A 27113-nucleotide genomic window follows, 5' to 3' on the forward strand; every position below is an offset into this window, starting at 1 on the left:
TTTTCGCTTTCACAACTCGCTACCGATCCTACGGGATCCTATGCCAATGTAGCAAATACACTTGACTTAATTCTAACATCTCTTCCTGACCTGATATCTTCAATCACACATTTAGCTTGCATAAGCGATCATTGTCTTCTTCATTTCACATTCAACTCAACTAGTCCCAAAACCATTTAACAACGGAAGGTTATAGACGATTACAAAGAGGCCGACTTTGACGCAATTGACAGAGAATTAACCTCATTTCTAGACGACTTCCTCCCTGATTTTGACAACCGTTCAGTCCAAACTAACTGGAACTTGTTCGTTGCTGAATTGAACGAACTATCCGACACGCATATGCCGACTCGCGAAACTGTTCTAAAGCCACAAGCGCCCTGGTATGGTTCCCATATCAAGCGACTGGCCAACTGAAAAACCGAATCGAGGTGGGCTACTTACAAATTAGCATTTGATACTTACATAACTGCATTAAAGGTTGCTAAGCATAAATTTTTATCTACCACTCTTCCGTCAATGCTAAAAAATAACGTTAAAAATTTTTGGAAAACTATCAATCCCCCTAGTGACCAGCTCGCCTTAGACAACCCCCTTCGGTGTCCCGTCTTCCACAAGAGCAATGTGCTACTCTCTTAAACGATACCTGCGTCAAAATATTTTCCCCCAAGTGTAAAAGTGTTCTACCTGCCACACGTAAATATGACTATATACAAATGCCTCCAAATATTGTTGAAACGTCTGGTGTCCTAAAACTAATTAATTCTCTCGATATGAACTTATCTCCAGGCTATGACGCAAATGGCACAAAATTGCTAAAAAGTACTAATGCTGTTAGTATACTTATTCCTACAAAGCTTTTTCAGCAGTCCCTAGATGCGTCCACACTACCTAAAGAATGGACGATCGGGAAGGTGATTCCCCTACATAAGTCACGTAACAAAAATTCAGCAAATAACTACCGTCCCATTTTATTGACTAGTACGTGTTATAAACTACTTGAACATATAATTTTTCTAACCTTGTTAAGTTCCTCGAGTATAACTCATTTTCCACCCTAGCTCAGCACGGCTTTCGCAAAACTTTCTCTTGTGAAACACAACTGGCTTCATTCACTCACGAGCTACGTCAAATTTTGGATCGTTCTTCTTTTGCCGATTGTATTTTCTTAGCTTTATCTAAAGCGCTTGACAAGGTTTGCCACAGACTTCTCCTGTACAAATTAAATAAGCTAAATCTAGATCCTAATCTTTGCAAGTGGATTAAGCTTTTTCTAACAAACCGCACTCAGTTTGTTACTGTTAATGGTTTTAGTTCTTCTTTCAGCGATGTACATTCTGGGGTACCCCAAGGTTCAGTCCTGGGCCCTCTCCTTTTTTTCATCTATATTAACGATCTTTCTGCTACACTGTCTTCTAAAGTACACTTGTTCGCTGATGACTGTGCTCATTTTCGTTAAATAATCAATGAAACCGACGTTAACAGGTTGCAACTGGACCTTGACGCAATATCTAACTGGTGTAACTCGTGGTTAATGGAAATAAGCATTAATAAATGTCAAGTACTACATGTATCCCGTGTTTTTCGCCAACATGCCACTTAGCACTTAAACAGCGTTCCTTTAGAAACAGTTAACCTTTACAAGTACTCTGGTGTCCATGTAACTACAAAGCTGTCATGGTCAATTCACTCCGAATACGTTATTAACAACGCTAACCGTATATTCGGCTATTTGCGCCGTAACACCGATAGCTCACCTTCTAACCTAAAACACGTACTCTATAAAACTCTAATACGCCGTAAATTAGAATACGCTACTTCTGTATGGAATCATGGCCAAGATAACCTGAAAACGGCTTTAGAACTTGTCCAAAATAACTCAGTTCGATTTATCTTTTCTAATTATAATAGAACTGTGAGCATTTCTTCCATAAAAAATAATCTTAGTCTTCCTTTGCTGTCTGTTCGACGTAAAATTGCACGTCTAGCACTCTTTAATAGGATTTATCATCATCCTACACTCCACACGCAATTCTTTACACGACCCCATTATGTATCACAGCGTGTTGATCACTGTCATTAAGTTCCGACCTACCTATGCCACACGAAGCATTTTTCTCAGTCCTTTATCCCTCGCACATTTATAGATTGGAACCACCTTCCTGCTGATATCGCAAATACTACTGATAATAGCCTTGTTCGTGAAACTTTAGCTAACATTGTATAAAAAGAAACCTCTTGTATTCTAGCATTGTTTTCATATTAATCTCTGTGCTTTGTTTAATTTCTATGTACCACTCCCCTCTATAATGCCTTTGGTACTGAAGTAAACGAGAAGAGAGGGGGTTAACCGAGGGTCCCGATTTTTATTAGTCATATCATAAGAAGCCAACAAACACTGACACCAAGGACAACATAGGGGAAATTACTTGTGTTTAATAAATGAAATAAGGAAACGATAAATTAATGGAAATTAAAGTGGATGAAAAAACAGCTTGCCGCAGGTGGGAACCGAACCCACAACCTTCGCATTTCGCGTGCGATGCTCTACCAATTGAGCTACCGCGGCGCTGTTTCCCCATCCACTTTCTTGGGTATTTATGTGTGCTAGTAGAACCCTGGGAGTGTTAGCCAGCGCCATCACTCGCATACCTTGGCGGCGGACGTGGAACGTCCTTCTTGCCGCAGGCGTCACGAGAACGTGATCTTTTTTGGGTGAAGGCAACTGGTCAATAAACCCACACATGCTACCTGAAGGCATCAATGTTGCCGGATTCGACACCCTCGTTATGTAATAAACGAGAAGGGTAAACGTCACGTTCTCGTGACGCCTGCGGCAAGAAGGACGTTCCACGTCCGCCGCCAAGGTATGCGAGTGATGGCGCTGGCTAACACTCCCAGGGTTCTACTAGCACACATAAATACCCAAGAAAGTGGATGGGGAAACAGCGCCGCGGTAGCTCAATTGGTAGAGCATCGCACGCGAAATGCGAAGGTTGTGGGTTCGGTTCCCACCTGCGGCAAGCTGTTTATTCATCCACTTTAATTTCCATTAATTTATCGTTTCCTTATTTCATTTATTAAACACAAGTAATTTCCCCTATGTTGTCCTTGGTGTCAGTGTTTGTTGGCTTCTTATGATTTGGTACTGAAGGTATGATAAATAAATAAATAAATAAATAGCGCTTCGGGCGCTACGCTAAGTGTTTTCCTTACTGCGAAGACACATAAGCCCGGCATTTGATCGATTCAGCACAATCATTAGCGAGCGTGGAATGTGGCCGGTTCAAGTTAGCCGCTTCATTTTGAACAGTATGAAGACGCCTGGTATATCCGATCCCTGTGTTACAAAAAGCTCTGACGAGGTTGTTGATTTTCTACGGGTTAACCAGTACATAGGTCCGGCTTTTTCGGTAGATGATCTTTTCTACTCCGTTCCTCATAAAGATTTCTTTTTTGCTGTGAAGATGTGTATTGAAGAAAATGGCACTATTCCTTTGCAGAACGCAGCTGGCATCTCGGTGGAAGATTTTTTTAACGCTTTTATAAACCTATCTAAATAGAACTTTTATCAGTTTTGACGAACACTTCTTTCTGCAGAAACGTGAAATCTGCATCGGCTACTGCATTGCGCCGCTTTTGTGCAACGTTTCTTTAGCTACCACAGACAAAGCGCTTGATGAGGCGTTTGGGAGTGCGTCTTAATACATTTTAAACGTCTTTAGACATATGGATGACTTTTTAATTGTTTTTAACGGGCAACGCAGTTTAACTACTTGTGACAGCATTCTAGTCATTTTTAGACAACTCGGTAAAGGGCTTTCTTTTACTCCCCAACTTCCATTCGAAAATTCCCTGCGTTTTTAAGCTCTAAGCATTTCCTTTGCTAAATACCACGCGTGCTGGCAGTACTTTCCTCGGGCACAAAAGGGTTTGGTGCATATGACTCCTCGTGGACAAAGTTTGTCAAACGAGGAGTAGCAATGCTCTGTTTACAATCGGCTCTCCGCAAGTCCTATGTGCACAGGATGCAGCTTGCTTTCGAGAATCAGATTTCCCGTCTTAAGACGGCAGGGTTCCCTGACTCGATGGTAACGCCAGTGGGGGAAACCCTCCTGCAGAAGCTAAAATTATCTAGGAGCAAAGCAAGGGTGAGGACGACTTCTTTAGTCGTAAGACCTGAAGTGGTACCGCATATTCACAGGGTGACTCACAACCTAAGGAAGGTGGCAGGCAGGTTTGGACTCCCCCTTGTCTTTTCAGCACCGTTTAAGCTGGCGCGGCTCTGCCCCCACACCTCCCGTGATCCTAAAGGAAGGCAAGGCTGTGGCAAGAACCACACCAAGCCGTATGCAGAATGCAATGCAGGAGTTGTGTACGAAATCCCCCTGGCGTGTGACAAGTCCTACATGGGGCAGACGCGCCTGAATGATCGAGCCACGGAACATGAACAAAAGTTAACGAAAGATAAATTGCCGCACTTGCCTGGCGCACTACAATGCCTGTCCCTGTGAACCGCTTTTCAAGGAGGTAAAGATTATGTCGAGAAGCCAGGACCACTGCACGCGAACTGACGGAGGCATATCACATTAAAAAAAAAGGCCAAGACTGTGTTAGTGACTCTTCCATTAGGTTGTTTCAATCGGATATAGATTTTTTGATAATTGGTTGCCACGCTAGGGTGATGAGTGTTCTTGTTGCTGCGTTCTGCGCATGTTCAGTTTGTCTATATGTTGCCACGGGTTGCCGCGAATAAACCAGTTGAAAGTTACATCCCGTGTCGTTCTTGCGTTCTCTTCCGCTGCGCCCGTGTTTATTTGTTGTCAATATGATGCGCAGTAAACACCAACTAGGCCAAACTAAAGTTCTTCGGATGGAGAAACCGGCGTGTACTGTATCGCGAGCCAGCGCGTGGGAAGCTGGGAGCGTAGCACCGCGTCATTCGCTAGGACTTTAAAAATCTGTTTATTATGTTTTGTCTCTGCCATTCGATCCTTGTCCAGTCGATGCCACTTAGTGGATATGCGCCACTGTATCGAGTTCATCATCATCAAGACCGCAACCACCAACACTTGGTGTCACAACCGAGCCAGTGGCAACTTCCTTACCTGCCCGTCGTCACGGAATATGCATGCTCAACTAAATTGGAGACGGGCAATATCTTGATAGCCGTTTACATGGTATCAATTGCCGTCGGCACCTTGAGACTGTTTCCCCCGAGGAACAGGCTCCTGAGGCGGACCGTGCGCGACAGCTCGTCCCAGTCGGCGCGGCGCAGGTCGTCGATGCGGTTGGACTGCAGGCTGAGCCACTGCAGATGGCGCAGCTGGCGCAGGGCGTGCAGCGGCGCCTGCGCGAGCGCGTTGTGGCTCAGGTCCAGGGAGACGAGGTTGTCCTCGGCGCCGCAGAAGGCGCACGGCAGGAGGCGGCTCAGCGAGTTGTGCATCAGCCGCAGCGTGGACAGCCGGGTGCCGGCCAGCGAGTCGTTCTGCAGCTCCTCGAGGCCCGAGCGGACCAGCGTCACCTGCGTCGAGCGGCTCTCGTGTGTGTGGGCACGCGGTTAAAGGGACGGCGGCGCGATCCCACCAGAATTCAAAACGCGCATTTTTTGCAGTATACGTGGTACCATTTAAAACAAGAAAAAAATTGTGGGCAGGAGTTGGAGTTCATAGCAATTAGAGCAAGTGTTGTAACCTTTTTTATCGATGTTCGTGCAAAGTTTGTTGCTATTACTTTGTGCTCTAGGTATGTTGTTCTTTAGTTGTCTATTCAAAATGCTAAGTTTTTCTTCTGCTTTTAGAATGTGTCAGTGCTTCCAATGTTGTTATATTTCGCGTCTTCTTCATTTTTATTATCTTCTTGTTTACAAACGAGGTTAAGAATGTGCATTTGTTGCATGTCTTCTTCCATACCCCAAGTTTTTGTTATAACCGCGTGAAAACTATTTATCCGCGATTATTTTGCACCATAGTAAAATACCGCAAGTGCTGCAGGGTTGACAAATAAAATTACCAAATAATAATTCATATATTTGAATAAGGAACTAGGAATGGCCTGCAAGCTTTAGCATCCTGTTAAAAAAGAAGCTTTGCCTCCGGAGCTCTTCTCTTATGCATGGGAACGCAGAAATTGCTGTGTCACCCGCCGCGCAAGCCCTGTCCACCAAACGGCTTAGTGCAAGGTTACCGGTTCGATTCCTGACATCCGGATGAGGCCGCAATGCGAACGCTCTGGTGTGGAGTGCATTGGGGGCACGCCATACAACCTCACGTGATCAAACTTAATCTAGAACCATCCACTACGGCATGCTTCGTAATCAGGTCGTGGTCTGGGCATGTAAAACTTTAACTTTAACTCTAACTCTTTAACTTGCTGTTTTCGGCAGCCATTACACTGATGCGGATAAATATTGTTGCATTTAGAAGGTGAAAAAAAGTATACAGCGACTGTTGGCAGCAGGTTTTTTATTTTGAGCATCAAATGTTTTTTTCAGTAGGAACAGAAATTGACATTTTAAGAAAATGTAGCATCAAGTTGCGATATCCGATTTTGATTCGCAGTTACGGAGAGTCGCAAACTTCGTAACTTATCTTTCAATAGGTGCTATCAATCTTCTAGCATTTTTGTAAAAAATAATCAAATTCGCGCTTTTAGCATCTGGTGGAATTAAATTTTTTCGTGCAAATGCAACAAACTCACGCTGAATCCATTCATCGGTTGTATAATAACGCATTTCTGCGTTTTTCATGCACGCTAAAAATGAGTTGACAGGAACTAAAAAGATTCCATCTGTACGGACACTAAAGTGCAAAATAAATTGATAATGATTATATTGCGCTTAGTGTTTCACTGGCGATTTTAAGTGAAGGACAGGACGTGGACGTATGTAGCGCAAACTACCAACTGTTTAATACTGTTAAGTAACGCGGTAATATACGAGAAGATATTGCGCGGGGGCGGGGGGGCGATATAAAAAGATATGACAAGGTGACGACATGTGATCATACTTTGGGCGAGGCATACATAGTTCACTTGCCCCCGTTCGCCCTGGCAAACTCGACCTCAGCTTCGATAAGCGCGATGGACGGAGTGCTTACGCACATCTCTTTTTCTTTAGCTATCGCAAGCGCCTTCCATATTTCTCGCTCCGTTTTTCTTTTGGATGTGCCAATGACTGTGGTGCTTTCTAGTAGCGGAGAGAATTTGCATTGTTTGCAGTGTGCAGCCAAGTTGCTAAGTGCTGTCAGAAGCTGGCACGTGTATTTCTGCTCCCGTAACCTATCATTTAGACAACGTCCAATTTGTCCAATGTATACTTTCCTACAATCTAGTGGGATTTGGTAAACCACTCAAGTGGCACATTCCACGTACTTTTTCACGTGCTTAGTCTGACAGACCGTAGCGTTTGGATTGCCCTCTTTGGATCCTGCGTTCACCATCTTGCAGATGCCTTTTAGTTTTTGCGGAGCGGAGAACAGTACTCGAACATCATGGCGTTGGGCTGTCTTTTTTATCCTATGTGACAAGCCATGGATGTAAGGCAGCACCACGCGTTTTCTCAATTTTTCTTTTTTCCTGTGTTTTTTGCAGTTTCCAGTTGGTTCTGATTTCGGGCAACATGTTTTCACGGATTTGCACCACCATACTGTTCGGGCACCCACTGTTTCTTAAGCGGCTTACTTGCAAATTGATGCTCTTCCACACATGCATGGCGGCATAATTTTTCAACTACTTGACTGATGCAAGCCTTGGCGATGCCTCTTTTTATGATTTTAGAATGGCAAGAGTCATACCTCAGGATTTCTTTTTCACCTCTAGTTTTGTAGCACCAGCAGATGTGGGAGCCTCTGAGCCTAATGTTTATGTCAAGGTACTGCAATCGACCTTCGTTAGGAGTCTCGTACGTGAATTCTAGACCTTCATGCGCTTTCTTTAACATGCTGATGACAGTTTTTACGCTAACTGGTTCGCTTTGGTTTTCTTTCATGTACACTGAATAATCGTCAACATATCTACAACAGGTAGGTTTGTTAGTTTCTTCAAACAAGGCGGAAAGTTTTCTGTCTCCCACACTCAAGAATAAGTCGGAAAGCACGGAAGCTATGCAGGAACGAATAGCGATACCATCCTTCTGCACATACACACTATCACCATATTCAATAAACGCACCCTGTAGATACAGTTTTAGCAAGTTCACAAAACTAGAAATACTGCACTTGCACACGTCCTGAAATCTGGTGTAGCCGAAAATGTCGACGGCTTCTTCTACAACTTGTACCACCGCTGGTCTCGGGACACTGTAGAACAGGACCTTCACATCTATTGAGAAACAAGACGTCGGCGGGCTACTCTTTAGTGTTGCAATAACTTCGTCAGAGTTGCGGATCAAGAACGAGTCGTCGAAAAGTAAGGAGTTCAAACATGCCTGAAGGTAGTCCGCTATGCATCTTTGCCAGGTTCCGCGGTCTTCAACAATCGTCCTAAAACGAATGCCGTCTTTGTGGGTTTTTACCGTGAAAAATGGCTTCAGAGTGAGTTCCTTGCTCTCTTTCACGCGCTTTGCCAATCTTGTCAAGCCCATGCTTTCACATGTTTTGCCGGCTCCGGTTTTCAGTTTTGCGATTGCTTTGTAGGTAATGTTGCTTTTTGCTAAATTCCTGCGGATGCCTAGAACACGCACTCATAAACCCAGATACGACAAGGAAGAACAAGCCAGTGTTTGCTGCGGTAAAACTAGGGAAACGATGGAGCGTCTTTATGAGAATATTGTTACGCATCGTTTAGTTTTCCGGCTGGGGGCGGCGTCCGAAGGGAGTCGGCGAATAGGAGCGACGGGGCTGGGGAGAGCGAGATTGTCGTTGTTGGGGCGAAGGCGAACGAGAATAGGAGCGGTTCGGTGCAGGAGAATCAGCGGCGGCGTTATCGGAGCGTGCGGCATAGGGACGAGAAGGGCCACCGGGGGGGCGAGAGTAGGCGGTATAAGTAGACCGGGTCGGGGAACTCCAGCGACTGCGACAGTGCCGAGAAATGTGCCCGATTCGATGGCAGTGGAAACAAATGGGCTTGTCGTCAGCAGTGCGCCATTCAGATGGGTTGCGGAAACGTGGTGGGTAAGAAGGTGCGGGACGGGGAGGAATCGAAGAAGCCGGGCGGGTATCAGGACGATGGGCCGAGCAGATGGTGTGAAGACCCATGTTTTCGAACTCTTGGCGGACAACTGCGTGGATCAGTGAGACCGTGACTGCAGATGTGTTGGTGGGACTGGAGTCGAAGGCAGCCGGATAGGCGGCCTCGATCTCACGCCGGACGATCCTGGTAACATCGGCAGTGTTGTTGGGACGAGGAGTGTCGGCACAGGAAGATGTCGCTGGGCTGTTGGGCAGACGGGCAAACTGCTGGTCAATACGTCGGCTTTTAGCGAGTTCCAGGCGGCGGCACTCTTTTATAACAGCATCCACCGTCGCTACGTTGTTGCAAACGAGCAAGTTGAAGGCGTCATCGGCAATGCCTTTGAGCATGTGGGCAACCTTGTCTGACTCAGTCATGTGGGTATCAACTTTGCGGCGCATAGCCAAGACGTCCTGAATGTACGTGACATAGGGCTCTTTTGACGTCTGCACACGGCCGGAAAGCGCCTTCTGCGCGGCAAGTTGGTGACCGTAGGGATTGCTGAACAAGTCCCGAAGCTGTGTCTTAAGTGAATCCCAACTGGTGAGCTCATCTTCGTGCGTGCGATACCAAGCTCTAGGTGTGCCACCGAGGTAAAAGACTACGTTGACGAGCATAATAGTAGGGTGCCACCGGTTATTGCGGCTGACGTGTTCATACAGGCTGATGCAGTCATCGACGTCTTCCCTATCTTTGCCCGAGAATACGCCAGGATCACGGGGAGCGGGGAGAGTGATGTAGGTCGTCGAAGTGGCAGCAGGTGTCGGAGCCGGGGGAGTCCGGTTGTCGTCGCCGGGAGCCATGAAGGAAGGCTCGACGTACCGTCCACTGCGAAGCTCCTTGACGAGGTACAGGGAACGTCCACCTCCACCAGATATGTTACGTAGGAAGACGCAGACGAAAAGCTATGTACAAGTATATTTACAAGAAAATACGCTGCGCTTGGCCCAGAGGCAACAGCCCGCGCTAGCTTCTCATCGTCGTCGTCGTATTCCCACTGCTCGCCTTTTCGTGATCGCACATATTGTTCCGTAGCAATACGAACAAATCTCCCCAGCGGTCGATTTAGGCACCTCTAGCCTTCTTGAAGCCCTTGGGCTCAGCGAGAGTAGGAGGAAAGTAAGCATGTCCGCAATATGGATTAGCAAGACGCGATTGGAAGATTGGTGGAAGGAAAGTAGGCAAACGACAAACAACCGAGGCGTACAAAAACAAAGTTCGCTATTGGGGTTCAGAAAGTTTGGCGATCGGAATTCTTCATGGGGTTTTCATTTTTTTTTGACATAGGCAGGACATTGGCAATATAATAAGAACTTAATTGCGGAACCCACCGCCCAACCAGCCACCCTCACTCACTCACTCACTCACTCACTCACTCACTCACTCACTCACTCACTCACTCACTCACTCACTCACTCACTCACTCACTCACTCACTCACTCACTCACTCACTCACTCACTCACTCACTCACTCATCCATCCATCCATCCATCCATCCATCCATCCATCCATCCATCCATCCATCCATCCATCCATCCGTCCGTCCGTCCGTCCGTCCGTCCGTCCGTCCGTCCGTCCGTCCGTCCGTCCGTCCGTCCGTCCGTCCGTCCGTCCGCCCGTCCGTCCGTCCATTGTTACGTCTCAACACCACCAAGGGTGCTAATTGAACGTGTCAAACCACCGCACCTCCTACCCAGACGTTAGCGCCGCGTGGACAACGATTAAAAGTACTCACCCCACCATTACCTGGAAACCGGAGGAAAGGATGAACGGGAGAGAACCACGACAACGAAAGTATAGGTGCAGTTAATTAGACGAGCCAAATCACCATTCATCCCTCGGCTCTCATTCATCTGTCGAGACAGCGTGTAAACCGGTTGTTGCAGAATTCAACGAAAGGCCCTCAGCCCTCGCTTCACCTTACTTACTGAGCGAACAAGAAAGACAGCGTGTAAACCGGCTGTTGCAGCATTTCACGAAAGGCCCTCAGCCCGCGCTTCACCTTGCATACTGAGCGAAGAAGAAAGACAGCGTGTAAACCGGCTGTTCCCGCATTTCACGAAAGGCCCTCAGCCCGCGTTTCACCTTGCAGACTGAGCGAAGACGGCATGTAAACCGGCTGTTGCAGGATTACAGGAAAGGCCCCCAGCCCGCGCTGCACCTCGCAGACTGAGCGAAGAAGGAAGACAGCGTGTAAACCGGCTGTTGCAGCATTTCACGAAAGACCCTCAGGCCGCGTTTCACTTTGCAGACTGAGCGAAGAAAGACGGCGTGTAAACCGGCTGTTCCAGGATTACAGGAAAGGCCCTCAGCCCGTGCTGCACCTCGCAGACTGAGCGAAGAAGGAAGACAGCGTGTAAACCGGCTGTTGCCGCATTTCACGAAAGGCGCTCAGCCCGCGTTTCACCTTGCAGACTGAGCGAAGAAGAAAGACAGCGTGTAAACCGGCTGTTGCAAGATTACAGGAAAGGCCCACAGCCCGCTCTTCACCTTGCAGATGGAGCGAAGAAGAAAGACGGCGTGTAAACCGGCTGTTCCAGGGCTACACGAAAGGCCCTCAGGCCGCGGTTCACCTTGAAGACTGAGCGAAGAAAGAAAGTATGGAAACCGTCTGTGGCAAGATTACGCGAAAGGCCCTCAGCCCGCGCTTCACCTTACAGACTGAGCGAAGGACAGGGTGGATCCATCCATCCATCCACCCGCCCACCCATCGATCCGCCCATCCATCCATCCGCCCATCCATCCATGCATCCGCGGGAGCTGCGGTGACAGCCGCCTGGGCAAAAAAAGAAGAAAAGCTGCACTTTCGTCCGAAAGGCGAAGCTTCAATTGCGATAGCAAATTAGTTTAGAGCTACACGAAGGACAGTAGTCTTATAGGCCGTATTCGCAATGCACGTAGACGGTAGCGCCCTGTATCACGACAACGTGGTGTGGCCACGTTTTCGCGTGGCAAAATCAAAACGCGCCAAACGCTCAAAGCGCTTGCTTGCCGGCGAGGAGTTCATAACACGAAGGACGACTCAGCGGCGTTCAATTGGACATAATGTTTTCGCATTCACAACTCATAAGAAGCGCAGGAGGGGATAGTCTACAATGGATCACATCCATGTCACTAATCAGGTAATAGAGAAATCTGCAGAGTACAATCAGCTTCTCTATATGGCTTTCATTGATTACGAAAAGGCTTTTGGTTTAGTAGAGATACCAGTAGTCATAGAGGCATTACGTAATGAAGGAGTACAGGCCGCTTACACAAATATGCTGGAAAACATCCACAGAGGTTCCACAGCTACCTTAATTCTCCACAAGGAGGAAGATACCTATAAAGAAAGGGGTCAGACAACGAGACGCAATCTCTCCAATGCTGTTCACTGCGTGCTTGGAAGAAGTATTCAAGCTATTAAACTGCGAAGGCTCAGGAGTAAGGAGCAACGGCGAATATCTCAGCAACCTTCGGTTTGTAGATGGCATTATCCTGTTCAGCAACACTGGAGACGAGTTACAACAAATGATTGATGACCTTAACAGAGAGAGTGTAAGAGTGGGGTTGGAGATTAATATGCAGAAGACAAAGATAATTATGTATAGCCGGGCAAGGGAACAAGAGTTCAGGATCGCCAGTCAGCCTCTATAGTCTGTGAAAGAATATGTTTACCTAGGTCAATTACTTACAGGGGACGCGGATAAGTGATGAGTGATGAGAAGGAACTTTATAGAAGAATAAAAATGGGTTAGAGTACATACGGCAGACATTGTCAGCTCCATACCGAAAGCTTACCATTATCATTGAAAAGAAAGGTGTGCAATCAATGAACTTTACCGATGCTGACATATGGGGCATAAACTTGGAGACTGACAAAGAAGCTTGAGAACAAGTTAAGGACCGCACAAGGAGTGATGGAACGAATATTGCTAGGCATAACGTTAAGAGAGAGTGAGAAAGCGGTTTGGATCAGAGAGCAAACGGGCATAGGCGATATTCTAATTGACATCGAGAAAAAAAAATGGAGCTGGGCAGGCCATGTAATGCGTAGGTTAGATAACCGGTGGACCATTAGGGTTACAGAATGGGTGCCAAGAGAAGGGAAGCGCAGTCGAGGACGGCAGAAAACTAGGCGGAGCGATGAAATTAGTAAATTCGCCGGCGGTAGTTGGAATCGGTCGGCGCAGGAAAGGGGTAATTGGAGATCGCAGGGAGAGGCCTTTGTCCTGCAGTGGCCATAAGATAGGCTGATGAGGATGAGGATGATGAGTAAATCTTTTGGTTCTTTCATTGTGTCACGTTTCATATGTTACACGTGGTTTTTAAATTTGTGCATTAGACGCATGCCGAGAAGAAAAATGAGCTAGTTGTGAGTTCGCGCTCCACCTTTTCTGTGTTTCTTCTTGTTGCTAACTAGTTCTTCGTCGTAGCTCAAGCGGCGCGTTTAGCCATGATGTCCCCTTAAAACGAGACACGCACCTGTCCGTTCTCGCAGTCGCCGATGGTGGTGGGAAAGGTGGAGAACGGCACCCCGACGCACACCACGTCGCGCACCACCTCGTGGCTGCACAAGCAGAGGCGATTGAAGGCGCATGGCTTCTGGTGCACGGAGCAGTGCGACGGCTGCAGGAGCGGCAGTGCGCACCAGAGAATGGCCACAGCGAGCATCTGCAAGGCACCAAAGGTATGCATCATCCAGCTATAAAGCTCCAAGAATGAAAGCAAATGGTGAATTATGGGAATGTCCTACACATGTTACAATCCATGCGAAGCGGCTAATTGAATGCTGTACATGGTAATGGCGATGCATGCAATGGTGTTTACTTTCTTCCCGTCTACACTAGCCTACTTGGTTTTTATAAGGACCAACGAACCTTTTGAATTCATTTGTTGCCCAAGCCCTGAGGTCATGTTGAAGTTATTTTGCCCTCGTTTATGTTATTTTCATTTTACTCATTTGGTTCTTAATGAAGGCATTTCTTCGCTCATTGAATTCATATACAAGGTGTAATCTCATTGGTTGTTACTTTTATGTAGCCAGTGAAGGTCACAAGGTTAATATCATGCGATATTTATACTCATGCACTACACTGCACACAAGCTATGCTGACATGCTAACATCAAATAAGGTGGATGCATAGTACGAGATGTTCTACGCAGCGATGTCGCGAGGACGAGCGTATGGCGCAAGGGTGAGGAGAAAAGCAGGAGAATGCGATAGCGAAGATAGCGCGAGGAGGATAGCGGAGGAAGCCACTTTGAAGCACCACCAGATGACGCTCACGTCCGCAGCATGTGTTTGCTGCGCTAAAGCTAGGAAAAAGATGGAGCATGTTTTATTAGAATGTGAAGATATCTGCCCAGCGGTCGATTTAGCTTCCTCTGGCATCCTTGAAGCCCTTGGGTTAAGCGATGGCACGGGGGAACTAAGCATGTCCGCAATAGAAATTAGGGAGAGGCGATTGGAAGTTTCGTGGAAGAAAAGGTCGCAGTTTCACCTGAAAGCCGAAGCATCCATTGCCGTAGCAAATACACAGCTATACGAAGTAAGGATAGTAGCTTGATCGGCCTTATAAACTTGGAAACATCCGCTTTCCAACTGAAGTAACGAGCACGGTATCAGCGAGCACAAGGAAACAGGAACACATCACACTCGATCAGCGCGGACACGCGCATTCAAAACGATGGTGTGAGCAAGCGCGCCAGCAGCAGCGAGCGATGTGACTTTCATCGGTTCAGCGCAGGAGCCGCGAGAACACAGCGCGCACAAAGGTATAAGCCGTCCGCAGATCCCTTTCAAGATACAAGCGCGCGCGACCGTGCAAAGTGCACACTTGTTGGTTAACTGATGTCGATGCCACCCGCCCTCTTTCCCGCGTTTCATCCCCGCTTTCGTCGTTTCCGCGCGCGAGATTGAGCTGCGATCGTCAGCTCCCCTTGCGGCCGGTTGCGAAATACCCAGTTGCTACTAGAGTCACTGGAAAAAATTTCAGAGTACCGCATTCGTTTTCCCCGCGCCGCCGACGCGTTCATTGGCCCAACCGTACCACATTTCTTTGGGGTGCCATATGCCTTCCAAGCGCCGGGCGGGCCGGCTGAGTTAGAGCGCAGGAAGCGCAGGTTCCCTACGTTTTTTTTGTGTTCCGATTGTCGCGCTAGCGTTTGACTGCAAGGAAATCATGCCTGGCTGCTGCGCCTTCGGATGCAGCAACCGAACCGAGTCTGAAAAGACTTTTCTCGATTCCGACCGGGAAAAATGACCGAGAGCGTGGTTCTGCGTGGTTACACAGAATCGGCCGGGAGAACTTCGAGCCTATACAAAAAAAAAACCAGCGTGTGCGAGGTATAAGTACATCTTGCTTGTGTTTTTCGGCACTGTTATAGAAGAAATTTAAGCGAAGTGCACGCGGTGGTAGCGATGCCACGAAAATAGGAGTTCATTGCAGGGATCGTTCGCGTCTTGCACGCTTGACGCGGGTACACGTGTACGCGTTTTTTGCTCAACACACGCGGTTATGCCGTGGTCGTGGCACGCGAAGGCACACTTGTCGCGCGAGAATTCCGCGTCCTCACGTGCACCAGGTACTCGCATGATTTTTCCGCGCCCGTGAGCGCGCTCTCGCCTCGAGTTACTCGACCCATATGGCACTTGTTTTTCGCAGACCGTGACGATCGCAGCCAATAAAAACATGGTCAGTGCATGTCGTGCGTCCACATAACGGCCGCTTTCTGTGCAGTTGTGTTGGCACTGGTAGAAGAATAGAAATGGGTTAAATGTTAGCAATCCTTGAAGCTGCGTGTTTGCGGCCACATGCGCGTTTACACACTAATTGAGCTATTTTAATTGTCTCACTGCGTAAACTTCTAAACATTTATAACGTATTCTTCGACTCTTTAGTTCGGTCTTTCAACTTATTATTACAGCTACCTTCCATGTTTTTCTTGTTTCACGTGTCTGAAAGAGGGCTTCATTCAGAAAAGCCCTGGGAGCCTCCTTGGGCAGCCCAGCGTTAGGGTGACCAGCATCGCACTTCTAACCATACAACAAACATTTGCAGGACCATTTTGTGCTGGAGGCTTTGAGAAGCCTAGATTGGATGGGCATTCCACTTATCCTTTGCTCATTTATACATACGCATTTTGAGGTTGCAATCAACGGCCAGGTGATATTAGAGAGATTTAGAATAGGGGCCCCAAACGTTTTGGGGCCCCAAAGAAATAGCGGCGAAGGCACTGCGCATGCGCGAGACGCAAACTGCGTTTGGGTTTTGCGTTGGGAACGCTATTTCACCGATTTAGCGGGAGCCCAAATAGCGGCACCAAAAACTTTGCGTCAGCAAACATGGCGGCACCCATCGAAGCGACGGCTCTATAACCTAGCACTAAACTGGGTTCGATTAGTGGTAACGCGTGAAGTTCGCAAGCTAAGAGAAGTGACTGCGGTTATCGCTTTCTCTCAACTAGCGTGTGTTATGAAGATTAATTCATTAGACGCCACTGATTCCGAATTCGATTGTGGATTTCATGGCTCGTAGGCCTAACACGGCTAAGCTTGGCTGGTGAAGGCACGTAAAGTCGGTTTGCTCAAAACTAAGCGCAACTAATTGTTTGGTGCTTACAGAATAACCTCCAAATTGTAATTAAACGCGAATAAACACAAGTCAGAATTACTATTCCTATCATAAAATGGTATATTTATTTATTTCTAATAGCTTTTGTTTGACGCCGTAGTGGCGCTGTCAGCGCAAGACGCTATCCGCAAACGTAAAACCCTATTCTAAAACTCTTCGCACCTTCGTTCTCCAACGCTAACACCTGCAAAGCTCTTTGTGGCCCCAAACTATCGGGGCCCCTATTCTAAAACTCTCTATTCACGACACATGCTTCAAATTTTGAGCTTGTAAGCCGAGCACATGGAATGAACTGAAGTCAGCATACATATTATGTTTTTTGTTGAAATGCTATGGTGCATACCTAAATAATGTTGTGCTTGATGCATAACAAGAAATACAAAACAACAAAACGCCCATTAGCTTTAGTTTCACTCTGACGCTATGCATGTTACATAAACCGCTCTAAAAGCACAAGAATTTTATAGATCGCCCATGTAACTTAGAAAAAAAAGGTGCTGCGTCACCAGCGGGCCTTCCTGCTTTTTTTTTGTTTTTTTTTTACACACGCAGCAAATCTTGGCAGTCTAAGAAAACAGTCATATAATAAATAAGTTGAAAACAGTAGCCGCTCATGAGCGCACTTGACAGCCGCGTTCATAAATCACAATGTAGCAAACTCTCGCTCATTATCAGTGTACAGAAGTAGACATACGTTGCTGTAATCACGCAAATGGCTCATATTGGCCTTCCACAAGATTTAGTGAGCAACATGGTCATCGAAGCTGGTTTTTACACCTGCTGTGCACAGATCGTCTTACGATCACGGCCAAACACCGGTGCGCACACGGCAGTCGCAGTGTGTCGTGCGTATACGGCGGACGAAGTCGCCCGGCAGGGTCGAGAACGCACGGTACCCGATTACAAACTAAATTAAATGCATCCGATGTAGCTTGTGAAATTATACCATGAACGTACTTACCTGTAACACTGTCAGGTGTTAGTTTCGTCCTGCTTGGAAACATTCAATAGAAGCCGGCAGTGGTCCACGATGTTCATGCCCAAAAGCGCAAGCTTGCCTCATTGCGGCTCGAAGTGAGGAAAAGTTTCCTTCGTAGCTCGCTCCGCGAAAGGGAAAAGAACTCGTGCATAAGCTTCCGATAGCAGCGCTAAGCTGCTGCCCACAATCGTAGCACAGTTCCAGCAGTAAACACGATTGGCGTGCAAAACAACCACCGGCTGCATTACTTCGCACAAAATAACATTTTCTTTTCGTTCTTAGCAACCATTATCTCGGGGCACAAATTATTTTTACTTCAGTAAACACTCAACCCGATGTGTCACCGAATATCAAGCTCTTCCAACATGGCGGCCTTCCCGCGACGCAGTCGGCTTGGAAGGTATATGGCGGTGGGCCGCAAAGTGTTGCCAGTCAAATACCGACCTTTGCGGTACTCTGAAATTTTTTCCAGTGACTCTAGTTGCTACCGGAGTGCAACGCCGCCGCTGCCCATCTCTCCCATCCACGCAAGGCCTTTAGCGTGACGGAAGACGGCGCGCTTCCTCCCTAGAGCGCGCCAGATTGAGCCGCGATCATTGCCTCCCCTCGCGTGCTTTCACTGGCACATACGGCGCTCGGCGACGGTATTATCCCCCTTGGACTTTATACGGAACATCACGGCGACGCCGATGACAGAAACGCGCCTGGAGTGTCAATATAATTGGTATCGGAATAAAAGTAGGGAGACGACAAAGTGCGGAGGGATTCAGAAAGAATTACCAATAGGGATTCAGAAAGTTCGGCGATTTGAATTCTTCGCGTTTTTTTTAAACATAGGTAGGACGTTAGGTAACATAATAGACAGTTTTAGTTACACGTAAACAGAGACTTCACGCACGCAAACGTGAAAGCTCTACGTACCATACGCGCACTGCACTTGAAACGCTTTTAGCTACACGCACGCGACGCACGCTAAAAGCGACCATGTATCGCCATCTATCGCCAGGTATAAACACTGTTGTAGCCATTGACATCCAAGACAAATCAAAGCCAAGCCAGTTGAGCTGGATTGGCGCGCAAAACACGTAAATGTGTGTTCTTGAGCCGATCGGAGCTTCGCAATGCCTAGAAGTGCTATACCGCATGTTGTCCTCGAAGGGGCTGCACTCCCTTACGTCTCGTAACAAATCCAAGTCGTTTTTAGAAAAACGAAGGCGCGGAGCTACCTTGTCGGCACGGAGGAAGGAAACTAAGGAGAGGCCCTGACGTCACTCTTTGTGAAGCAAAAGTGAAGCCGGAATTTGGCGTTGCTCATGGCGATGCTCCGCCTTTTGGGCCACCCTCCTCTCTTGTTTACATCTTTCGCGAAACCACGCCGCGCTGCGCGTGGTGTCGCGCGCGGAGCGCGCGCGCTCGCGCAACATCTGGCAGAGCACGGTGCAGGTAACACAGCGCAACAAGACACGGTGACTAACGCAAACCCGCCCACTCGGCGCCTTTGCCACGGCCCGAAACCTACCAGAGCAACACGTGTGAGCGCTCAAAACCATAACAACGCCGCCATTGTGGCCCAAAAAGCGTGGCCATACAACAAAAATAAAATAAAAAAGCAGCAAAAAAATGAGAACCTACTACGTCATTTCCGCCACACTTTTCTCCTAGCGCGCGGAGGGGGTAGGGCCTCTCCTTAGTTTCCTTCCTCCGTGCTTGTCGGCGTGTTTGGCTGCCATCTTGGAATGATGCTCTCGCTTGTTCGAGATCTCGCGAGACCGCCGCGCGGAGCTCTCTACGTGCGCAAGGAACGCATGCAAACTTTTGAGTCTCATGTACGTCCGCGAGACTCACGCAACCCCTTTGCGTTCTGCGCAGGCGCGCTGCTCACACGTAAGAGCTCTACGTACGCAAAGCCTTTGCGTACGTGAAACTAAAACTGTCTAATAACAAGAGCATGGTGGTGCAACCCACCGCCCCGTTTCAAAGGTGATTCTCATAAAATCCATCCATCCAACCGCGGCAGCGGTGGCGCCGTCCGAGCGGGGGAAAGAAAAGAAATCACCTCCCAAGCACTCCATACAGGTGGTTAACCAGCAAAGCGGAAAGGTGCAGCACCGGTCTTTATCACTGTGTTAACCCCGACGGTCCATTAAAGGACGGCTTGATAGGTTACCGGATCCTCGGTACGCCGCTGCTGCTTGCGTTAGGCAGCATGAGGATATTCTTGTGCCCGAGCCGCTGCATCGGCACGGCGTAGACGAGCTGGTTCCCTGTTCTGCTCGCGGCGTTGCTCATAGAAAGCTGCCTGCTTCCCAGGAGTATGTTTGACGCGTGGTCTACCCATTTCGGAGCCGGAAAGAAACTGCTGCGCGTACGCTCAGCTGCGACGGAGAGCAACGACGTCACTACTGGCGCAGTTAATACAATACCAGCTAGATGGCATAAGGCATTTTCACTCCTATCAATGACATCATGTTACCTGGTCCGACTGTCATATAACATAATGGGATGCTTCCGAGTAGGCAACAGTGATTTGACATCACCGCTTCCATCAGGCCAGCCTTGTCAATGGAAATTTCGGGCCAAATAGCGTGGTGTCATGAATCGGAGTAAACAGCCGTTGTGCTATCTAGGTAGTGCTGGCTAATCGCGTGCCTCTCTTCTTTTTTCTTTTTTTTTGTGCGCATGAGGTTGCGCCGGAGGACTTTTCGGCATACAGGCGTCCGACAGACGGGCGGACGAATCGGCTAGCCATATACAGCTTCGCTGTAAAGAAAGACGGAAAGCTCGCCTACGCGCATAGCGTTCGGCGCAAGCGTTTCCAGGTAAAGATTACGGTTAATACATTACGGTTGATACAGAAGTAGCATACGTCACAAACACAACTTCGAACGATATAAATCTACTTGCTATACCCCGATCAAATTGGCATACAGGAAAGCAAATGCTTAGAACTGCTTACTCGGAACTCTACCCTATACAGTCGCATTGAAAAGCGAAAAGAATACATTTGCAGAACGGAATAATTTAAACACTCCTCCTTTCGTCTTACCGTAAGTCAATCGAATGAGCTACCCACAAACACAGGTGATTGCGCAACCGTTCAATCATTTGCGTCAAAACTGGCGAAATCATCTTAATTATCATCACTGGAAGCTTTTTTTTCTTCTATTTTGGTGTTCTGATAACACATGCGTTGTTGCGTACTCCAGGGTAGCGTATCGTACTGCTGCCGAGAAGTAGCGACGCCTGCCTATCGAAGCTCGACTGACGTTACTGTTGGGTAGCGTGGCGTTGTCGGCGGGCTGCAGGCATCCGGTAGACAATGGCGACCAAGCAAGGGCGAGACGATTTCTAGTGCGAAACTTGCACGGTTTATTCAAAGGTAGATGAAAGAAAATGAGAAGAGCATGAAGTGTTGAAAAGTACATTTCGGAGCCCCTTAAATAGGCTCTCTACAATCGTGGGCGGGATCTTGCTTCCGTCGACGTCACGTGACCGGCACAGAAAGAGGGCCCCTCCTCCTCTGGTTATACCGAGCCTGCTGGCAGGAAGAGGTCGTCTCGCCTCCTGGAATAGTAGACGCCTGTCCGCCTCTTCTGCGCGTTGCTGGTTCGTGGAAGTTCTCCTCTAGGTCCAATTCGAGGAAAGGGCCTCTCTAAACTCGCGCGCGCGCACACACACACACACACACACACACACACACACACACACACACACACACACACACACGCACACGCACACGCACACACACAAAAGAGTATGTACACTGCGGGGCTTCCGGCAGACAGGCACACTCGAAACGGTCATGGCGAAATAGAAAGTCACGCTTCATTTCAACGAGGCCTGGTAAAAGGTCGGGTGAGGGAAAGTTCTTTCTGCACGTGGATCAGGACGCCCACAATAGCAGGCGAAGTCACGCCTCGTTTCGACGAAGCAGGGTGAGAGGGTCGGTTGAAATTCCTTTCGCCACGTGGTCTCAGACGCCAACCCTAACAGTGCGCGCAGTGTTCGACGGACTCCCCAGCCAAAGCATCTTGAGCATCCACCGAGTTATCGGTGAAATGTGTACATGCAACCATATTTATCATTTGTTTTTAATGGACACTGCTATGCCTCTCACGCACATGCGCCATGCGTGTTTTTTTTTTTTTTGCGTTCGCGTTTTGGCAGTAGAATCACGGCTACGCCAGCTGGTGTACCGTCCAGACAGAGCGTAATTGCGTCACGAGCGCCAGTTTCTTCGCTGGTGCCTGGTAGGCCATGCTTCTGAGAAAAAAAAAGCACTAAGAAATGAAGCTCGCTGTGATGGCAACGGTTTCGCTGACGCGCGAGGGTTAGATTTAATCTCACTTGTCTGCTATGCCCACGACCAGCGTGCGATTACCTTGGGAGAAACAAGAGGAAACGAACACGACTTTTGTTTGCTGGTGCAGTCTGTTTTATTCTGACAGCTGTCACTTTTAGCCTTTTTCTTGTTTTAATGACAGTTGTTATTTGGGTGCGGGATCGTTCACGTATTAGTCAAGTGTCAGCAGCGCAACCATTCTTCTTGCCATAGCGTGCGGCTATTGTATTTCGGCAGGAAATTAATTGGCAGGGAAATGGACTTTAGTTCGCATTTTTATTAGCACATTTTACGCAGCAAGAGGCACAGTACTCAAAACAATATTATAGTGCCCAAAATCTTGTATGCACGGTGAGAACACCCCTTCTGTATGCGCATCAGTACATCACAATGCTTCTTGCAATTTCTCAATAGCAAGTCATTTTATTTTGCTTTGCACGTGACAATCCTACAAAAGAAATCGTTTGCCACAATAGTAATTGATTACTTATGCAAAAACTTACCGATGATTACGATGCCCCTCATGCAAAATTTGAGCTCAGCTGTATACGTGTTTTCATTTCGCGATATACTGGCTGACGCGGACCGTCTGTCTTGTGCGGCACATTACAAACGGAGTGAAGTGTGGCGCCACCGGCTCGCTAATAGTGACGCGTAGGCGCGTGAGCTCGATTCACAGCAGCCGCCGCAGGCATACCTCCGCTCATGCAGCGCTTTCTTTCCACACAGACGTCGCGCGCAACTATGGTGCCGTCTCGTAGGCATCGTCGCCCCGTCTTGCGCGGCAATACGCTTTTCTTCGCACGCTTTCGCCATACCTTCTTCCTCTGCTTTCCTCCTCGCGCTCTCTTCAGTATTGCCGTTCATTCGCTCGGTTACGAGGACGCCTAGGGACGACGCCGACGCTCGCCGCAGGAACCCAACAGCTGCACTCTAAAAAGTTCACCGACGATCACGATACTCCCTAATGCTAAATTTCAGCGCAGCTCTACATGTGTTTTTATTTCGCGACATATTGGCTGGTGCGGACAATCTATCTCGTGTGGCACGATGCAAACGGAGCGAAGTGTGGCGCGACTGCTTCGCTAATCTGGATATCGCGAGAGCCAGCGCGTGGTCGACGCGTGGTCTCGATTCACAGCAGCCGCCGCAGACAGACCTCACGACCGAGCGTGTCGCCACTGTACGCGTTTCTTCTGATGTTTTCGCCAAACCCTCCTTCGCTTTCCGCCTATTGGTTGCAGCTGCACCCTCCACTCCGCTTTTCGTCGCGCGTCTTTCATCACCCGCTGCACTCCGCGTTCGCTTTCATCTTTAGCTGCGCTCGCTCGCTCGATTACGCCGAGGCACAACGCCGACGCTCGTCGCAGGAACAGGCGCCTAACAGCAGAGCTCTCTCAAATTGTTAGTAAGCTAGACGGGTTGAAAGGCCGCAGACAGCCCCTTTCGCATGCCCTGACACAGACGAAATAGAGATTAAGGGGAGGTGGAGTTGTCCGTGCTGTGGTCTGGAAATAATGAAGGTAATCAGTTATGGTGCTTGCGCACAACACAATTTCTGGAACAAAGTTCGGCAATATTTCTGCGAGACAGCTCTTTGGATTCATGTCAACTCATTATATTTTGTTGAGGGATTTATGCTAAAGGTATGGCACAGAAATTCAACAAGCCAAATTACTATTTTAGCTGCTACTACATTGAAGTAACAGGTTTATGCTGCTTAAAAGACATGTTTTCTGCCGCAATTGAACACTCACAAAAGGAAGACACATAAAGACAACACGGGTGCTGTCTTTATGTGTCTTCCTTTTGTGAGTGTTCAATTGCGGCAAAAAACATGTCGTTTAGCAAGCACCAACCAGGCCAACAAGCAGTTCTGTTGCAACATATTTATGCTGCTTGTTTAACAATTGTGTGAAAGTATTGATCTAAGTGAAATTATCTTGATCCATGAATTTCTTATTCATTTGTAAATAAGACATGACGGATTGTTTCACTGAACACTGAACCCTCCCTGCCTCCCTCATTCTGCCTAATGCCTATTACTGGAAGACTAACTTGGAAGGTTTTAAGCCACTGCCTATGAGTATTTCCTACTACCTAAGAACTTGTATTGCTCAGGGGGAACAAACATTTGCTGGGAGTGCGTGACTCGCTAAGCGACGATGTAAGCACGTTCGTACGCATTGCGCGGCAGCGCCACTTGCCGCGTCCTCAGCAAAACCCGCTCGGATACTTAGTTTTCAGTTAACAACCGCGAACATCGCACATGGCAGATGAATATTCGATAAAGAAGACCAAAGAAGCAGGCAGTTTTTTTTTTTTTTGGCGGCACACAAAAAATTTCGCTTCGTAACGCAAAGTTCGCCCGGCGCCGTAGCACCAACGCGGAGAAACCAGCGACTGCCGAGAAAGTGACGTGATACACAGCGACTACACCACGTGACCCCCCCTTATGAAACCGGCGAAGCAAAGCGCCTGTTAAACCAACACTTCCTAGATCTAAAAGCCTGATCGCTTGCCGCGTGACCTGGCGCGCTTCACTCTTGTAGTCCGCCAGTAGGCGACAAGACGCCGGTGCGGCAACGCGTCATTTAGCGATCATGTGATGTCGTGCGTGTGCTTCCTCGGCGTGTGGTGTGTGGACTCGACGTTGCGGTTACGGCGGTGCGGCTGCGTCACTGCTTTGTGGAACGCGAGAGAGCCGTGTCATTGAGGTGTCATGTGTGCCGCGCAAAGTGCGCGAACGAGCTCTCAGCTACCGCTGTTCTCCTTCCCGAAGTGGCGACCGGCAATAGCGCGGAAGAATACAAGGTGAGCAGCTGTACGTAGGTAGGTGGAGTTATTTCTAACTCTTCGAGAGCTAAAGCGCCATTTATTAAAGAGAGAGAGAGAGAAAGTCTGTGCTGCTATCCGCAAACCCCGTCATCATCAGCTTTCGACAGCGTTTCTACAGGCAGTTTATCACTAAAAGAACAAACAAAATTGGAAGGCGCTTCAACCTCTAGTTGATGTCCATAAAAGGCAGTCTTCCTGAGCGAGTTGAAGGAGAGAACAGGGTGCTCGAACGATATTTATTGAGCCACGCTGTGAGCGAGAACGTTTGATCAACGTAAACGAGAGGTTAAATCGCCTTCCAAAGGTTAAATCGTCTTCCAAATTTTGTCATCAGATATCACAACTATTATCAAAATACTCAGTGGCCCCAGTGTCACTTAAATTTAGACTTCATTATCTCCGCGATCGGCCCACGAAAGAGGTTAGAAACAAACACATCCCTAAAGAAAAAAGTGAGTAACTCGGCAAAAATAAAAAGGACTACATCTTTCAAAGCAAAAGAGGGGCGCTTCTTTTTGATGCATCTTCCTGGCTACTGCCTGTCAGCAGCGTTACAAAAGACGCTACCCTTTACTCCGCATGTTCTTGTAGAGCGTGAAAACGGTATTGCTGCTCCAAAGCATGTGTGGTTTAGCTGAGTCTATTTACATTTATTTTCTCGTGGAACAACGAACGCTAGGCTTTCATTAGGACGAATGGACTACAGAAGTGCCCAAAAGTGCAGTACGCGCCACTTTAAGTCGTTAATGTACCCCCGGCGTAATAGGCGCTTTTCAATGCGAAGCTTTTCTTGCGAACCTGGGGCCGAATCTTATAACGGTTCGGAATACGAACCGTTCGCTTCGCCGCTTACGTCACTAGATGTGCCACTCCCAAGCCGGCGGTGCAAGAAGGGGAGGACGCGACCAATAGATGAGAGGGTGCCACCTCTGAAGTGTACGTCATTATATGACGAGCTAATCGAGGAATTGCAGAATGTTTCTGCTTGCTAAATAAATGTAAAATATAAATTAAATATTATACGCCAAGTTCTGAAGTATAAACGTGTGGTGCCGGGCGTTTACGCAATGCAGAAGTAATTTATTAATGTCATTCTTTTTTATTCTCAGCCCACAGGTGGTATCGCAAGCGTAAATGAGTTAAAGCTATGTCGTCTGCTACCAGGAGCTCGCACGATGCACGCAACAGGAACGCACTGCCGGCACTTCTCAAGTAGCGAGCGCGACAAAACCGTGAACTGGTTCTTAGGGACACCTTTACTAGCCGACCATATCAATTTTCCATCTTTTTTCGCACTTCGTCATCGGCTCGGACATGACTCGCTCGCCGCCGCGCTGCCGCTGTCCCTGCGATAAGCCCTACGGCACGTCGCGTGATAAAAGCAATGGAACTTGAAATCGAACATTACGATACACGGGCCCTGCATTGCCTGCGCGAAGTCAAATCGAAGAGTGGTGCTGACGGTGCGCGCTGTGCCGTAAAATTGAGTAACAAAGTGCGGAACTCCCGAACCAGAGAAAAAGAAGGCAGCCAAATAAGAGATCTCCACAATATCTTCCCGTCCTGACTGTATAGTTTTATCAGCCGAACGAAGGAAGTGCTGAACCAGCCTAGGTTGAACCCTTCTGACTGCTGAACGGCGATCTGCGAGCTATTCACGCTGGCGATAGCACTGAGAATTCGATCTCACCATGCAAATATCTCCTTGGCATTGGCTTTGAAGCTGAGGTCACGGGAAAGCTGACCCAGCCCTTCAACCGGCCAACACAGTAATTGCGAGAGCAACTTTGTGGACAGTGTCGGCAGCAGAGATCTAGGTCACTCCGATGAATGCTTCACGTCCGACCGACCTCTGGGAGCTGCAGGCCGGTGGCGATGAACCGCAGCGCGCAATATTCCTTCCTCTGCGTGGAATGGCCACTCGTACGCTTGCACCCGAGTCCCCTCCATTTGATAGCGTAGCCTGCAAAAGGTTTACTTAGAAAGCCAGCAAGGGCGGTGCAACTCATTATCCGTCACTTCTTCGAACGCGTATCGCGCTTCCAGCCGTGGTCGACACCGAAAGAGGAACGCCAAGCAGACGACGAAGGCAAGTGATAGCCTCCGAAATAACCAACGCACGCGCGCGCGACGCCCGCATGTCTCCGGGGTCGCGCGACCGGCGCGCGCG

General features: G+C 48.2%; 1 protein-coding gene and 1 long non-coding RNA gene across 3 annotated transcripts in view; one reads left to right on the plus strand and one right to left on the minus strand.

The window, feature by feature from the left end:
* The window catches only part of LOC140219915 (uncharacterized), a 140205-nt gene that overhangs the window by 20105 nt on the left and 92987 nt on the right, over positions 1–27113 (minus strand). For both annotated transcript variants that reach the window (XM_072290095.1, XM_072290096.1), the window contains exons 3-4: positions 13633–13821; positions 5201–5524 (exon numbers count right to left, since the gene is read on the minus strand). In XM_072290095.1, the coding sequence (XP_072146196.1) occupies positions 5201–5524; positions 13633–13821 (513 nt within the window). The remainder of the gene's footprint in view (positions 1–5200; positions 5525–13632; positions 13822–27113) is intronic.
* Positions 13750–27113, plus strand: part of LOC140219917 (uncharacterized) — a 132886-nt gene continuing 119522 nt past the window's right edge. The window contains exon 1 of the long non-coding RNA XR_011896188.1: positions 13750–13837. This is a non-coding gene — a long non-coding RNA (uncharacterized lncRNA). The remainder of the gene's footprint in view (positions 13838–27113) is intronic.

The sequence above is a fragment of the Dermacentor andersoni genome, chromosome 8 (assembly GCF_023375885.2).
Source record: "Dermacentor andersoni chromosome 8, qqDerAnde1_hic_scaffold, whole genome shotgun sequence".
NCBI lineage: Eukaryota > Metazoa > Arthropoda > Arachnida > Ixodida > Ixodidae > Dermacentor > Dermacentor andersoni.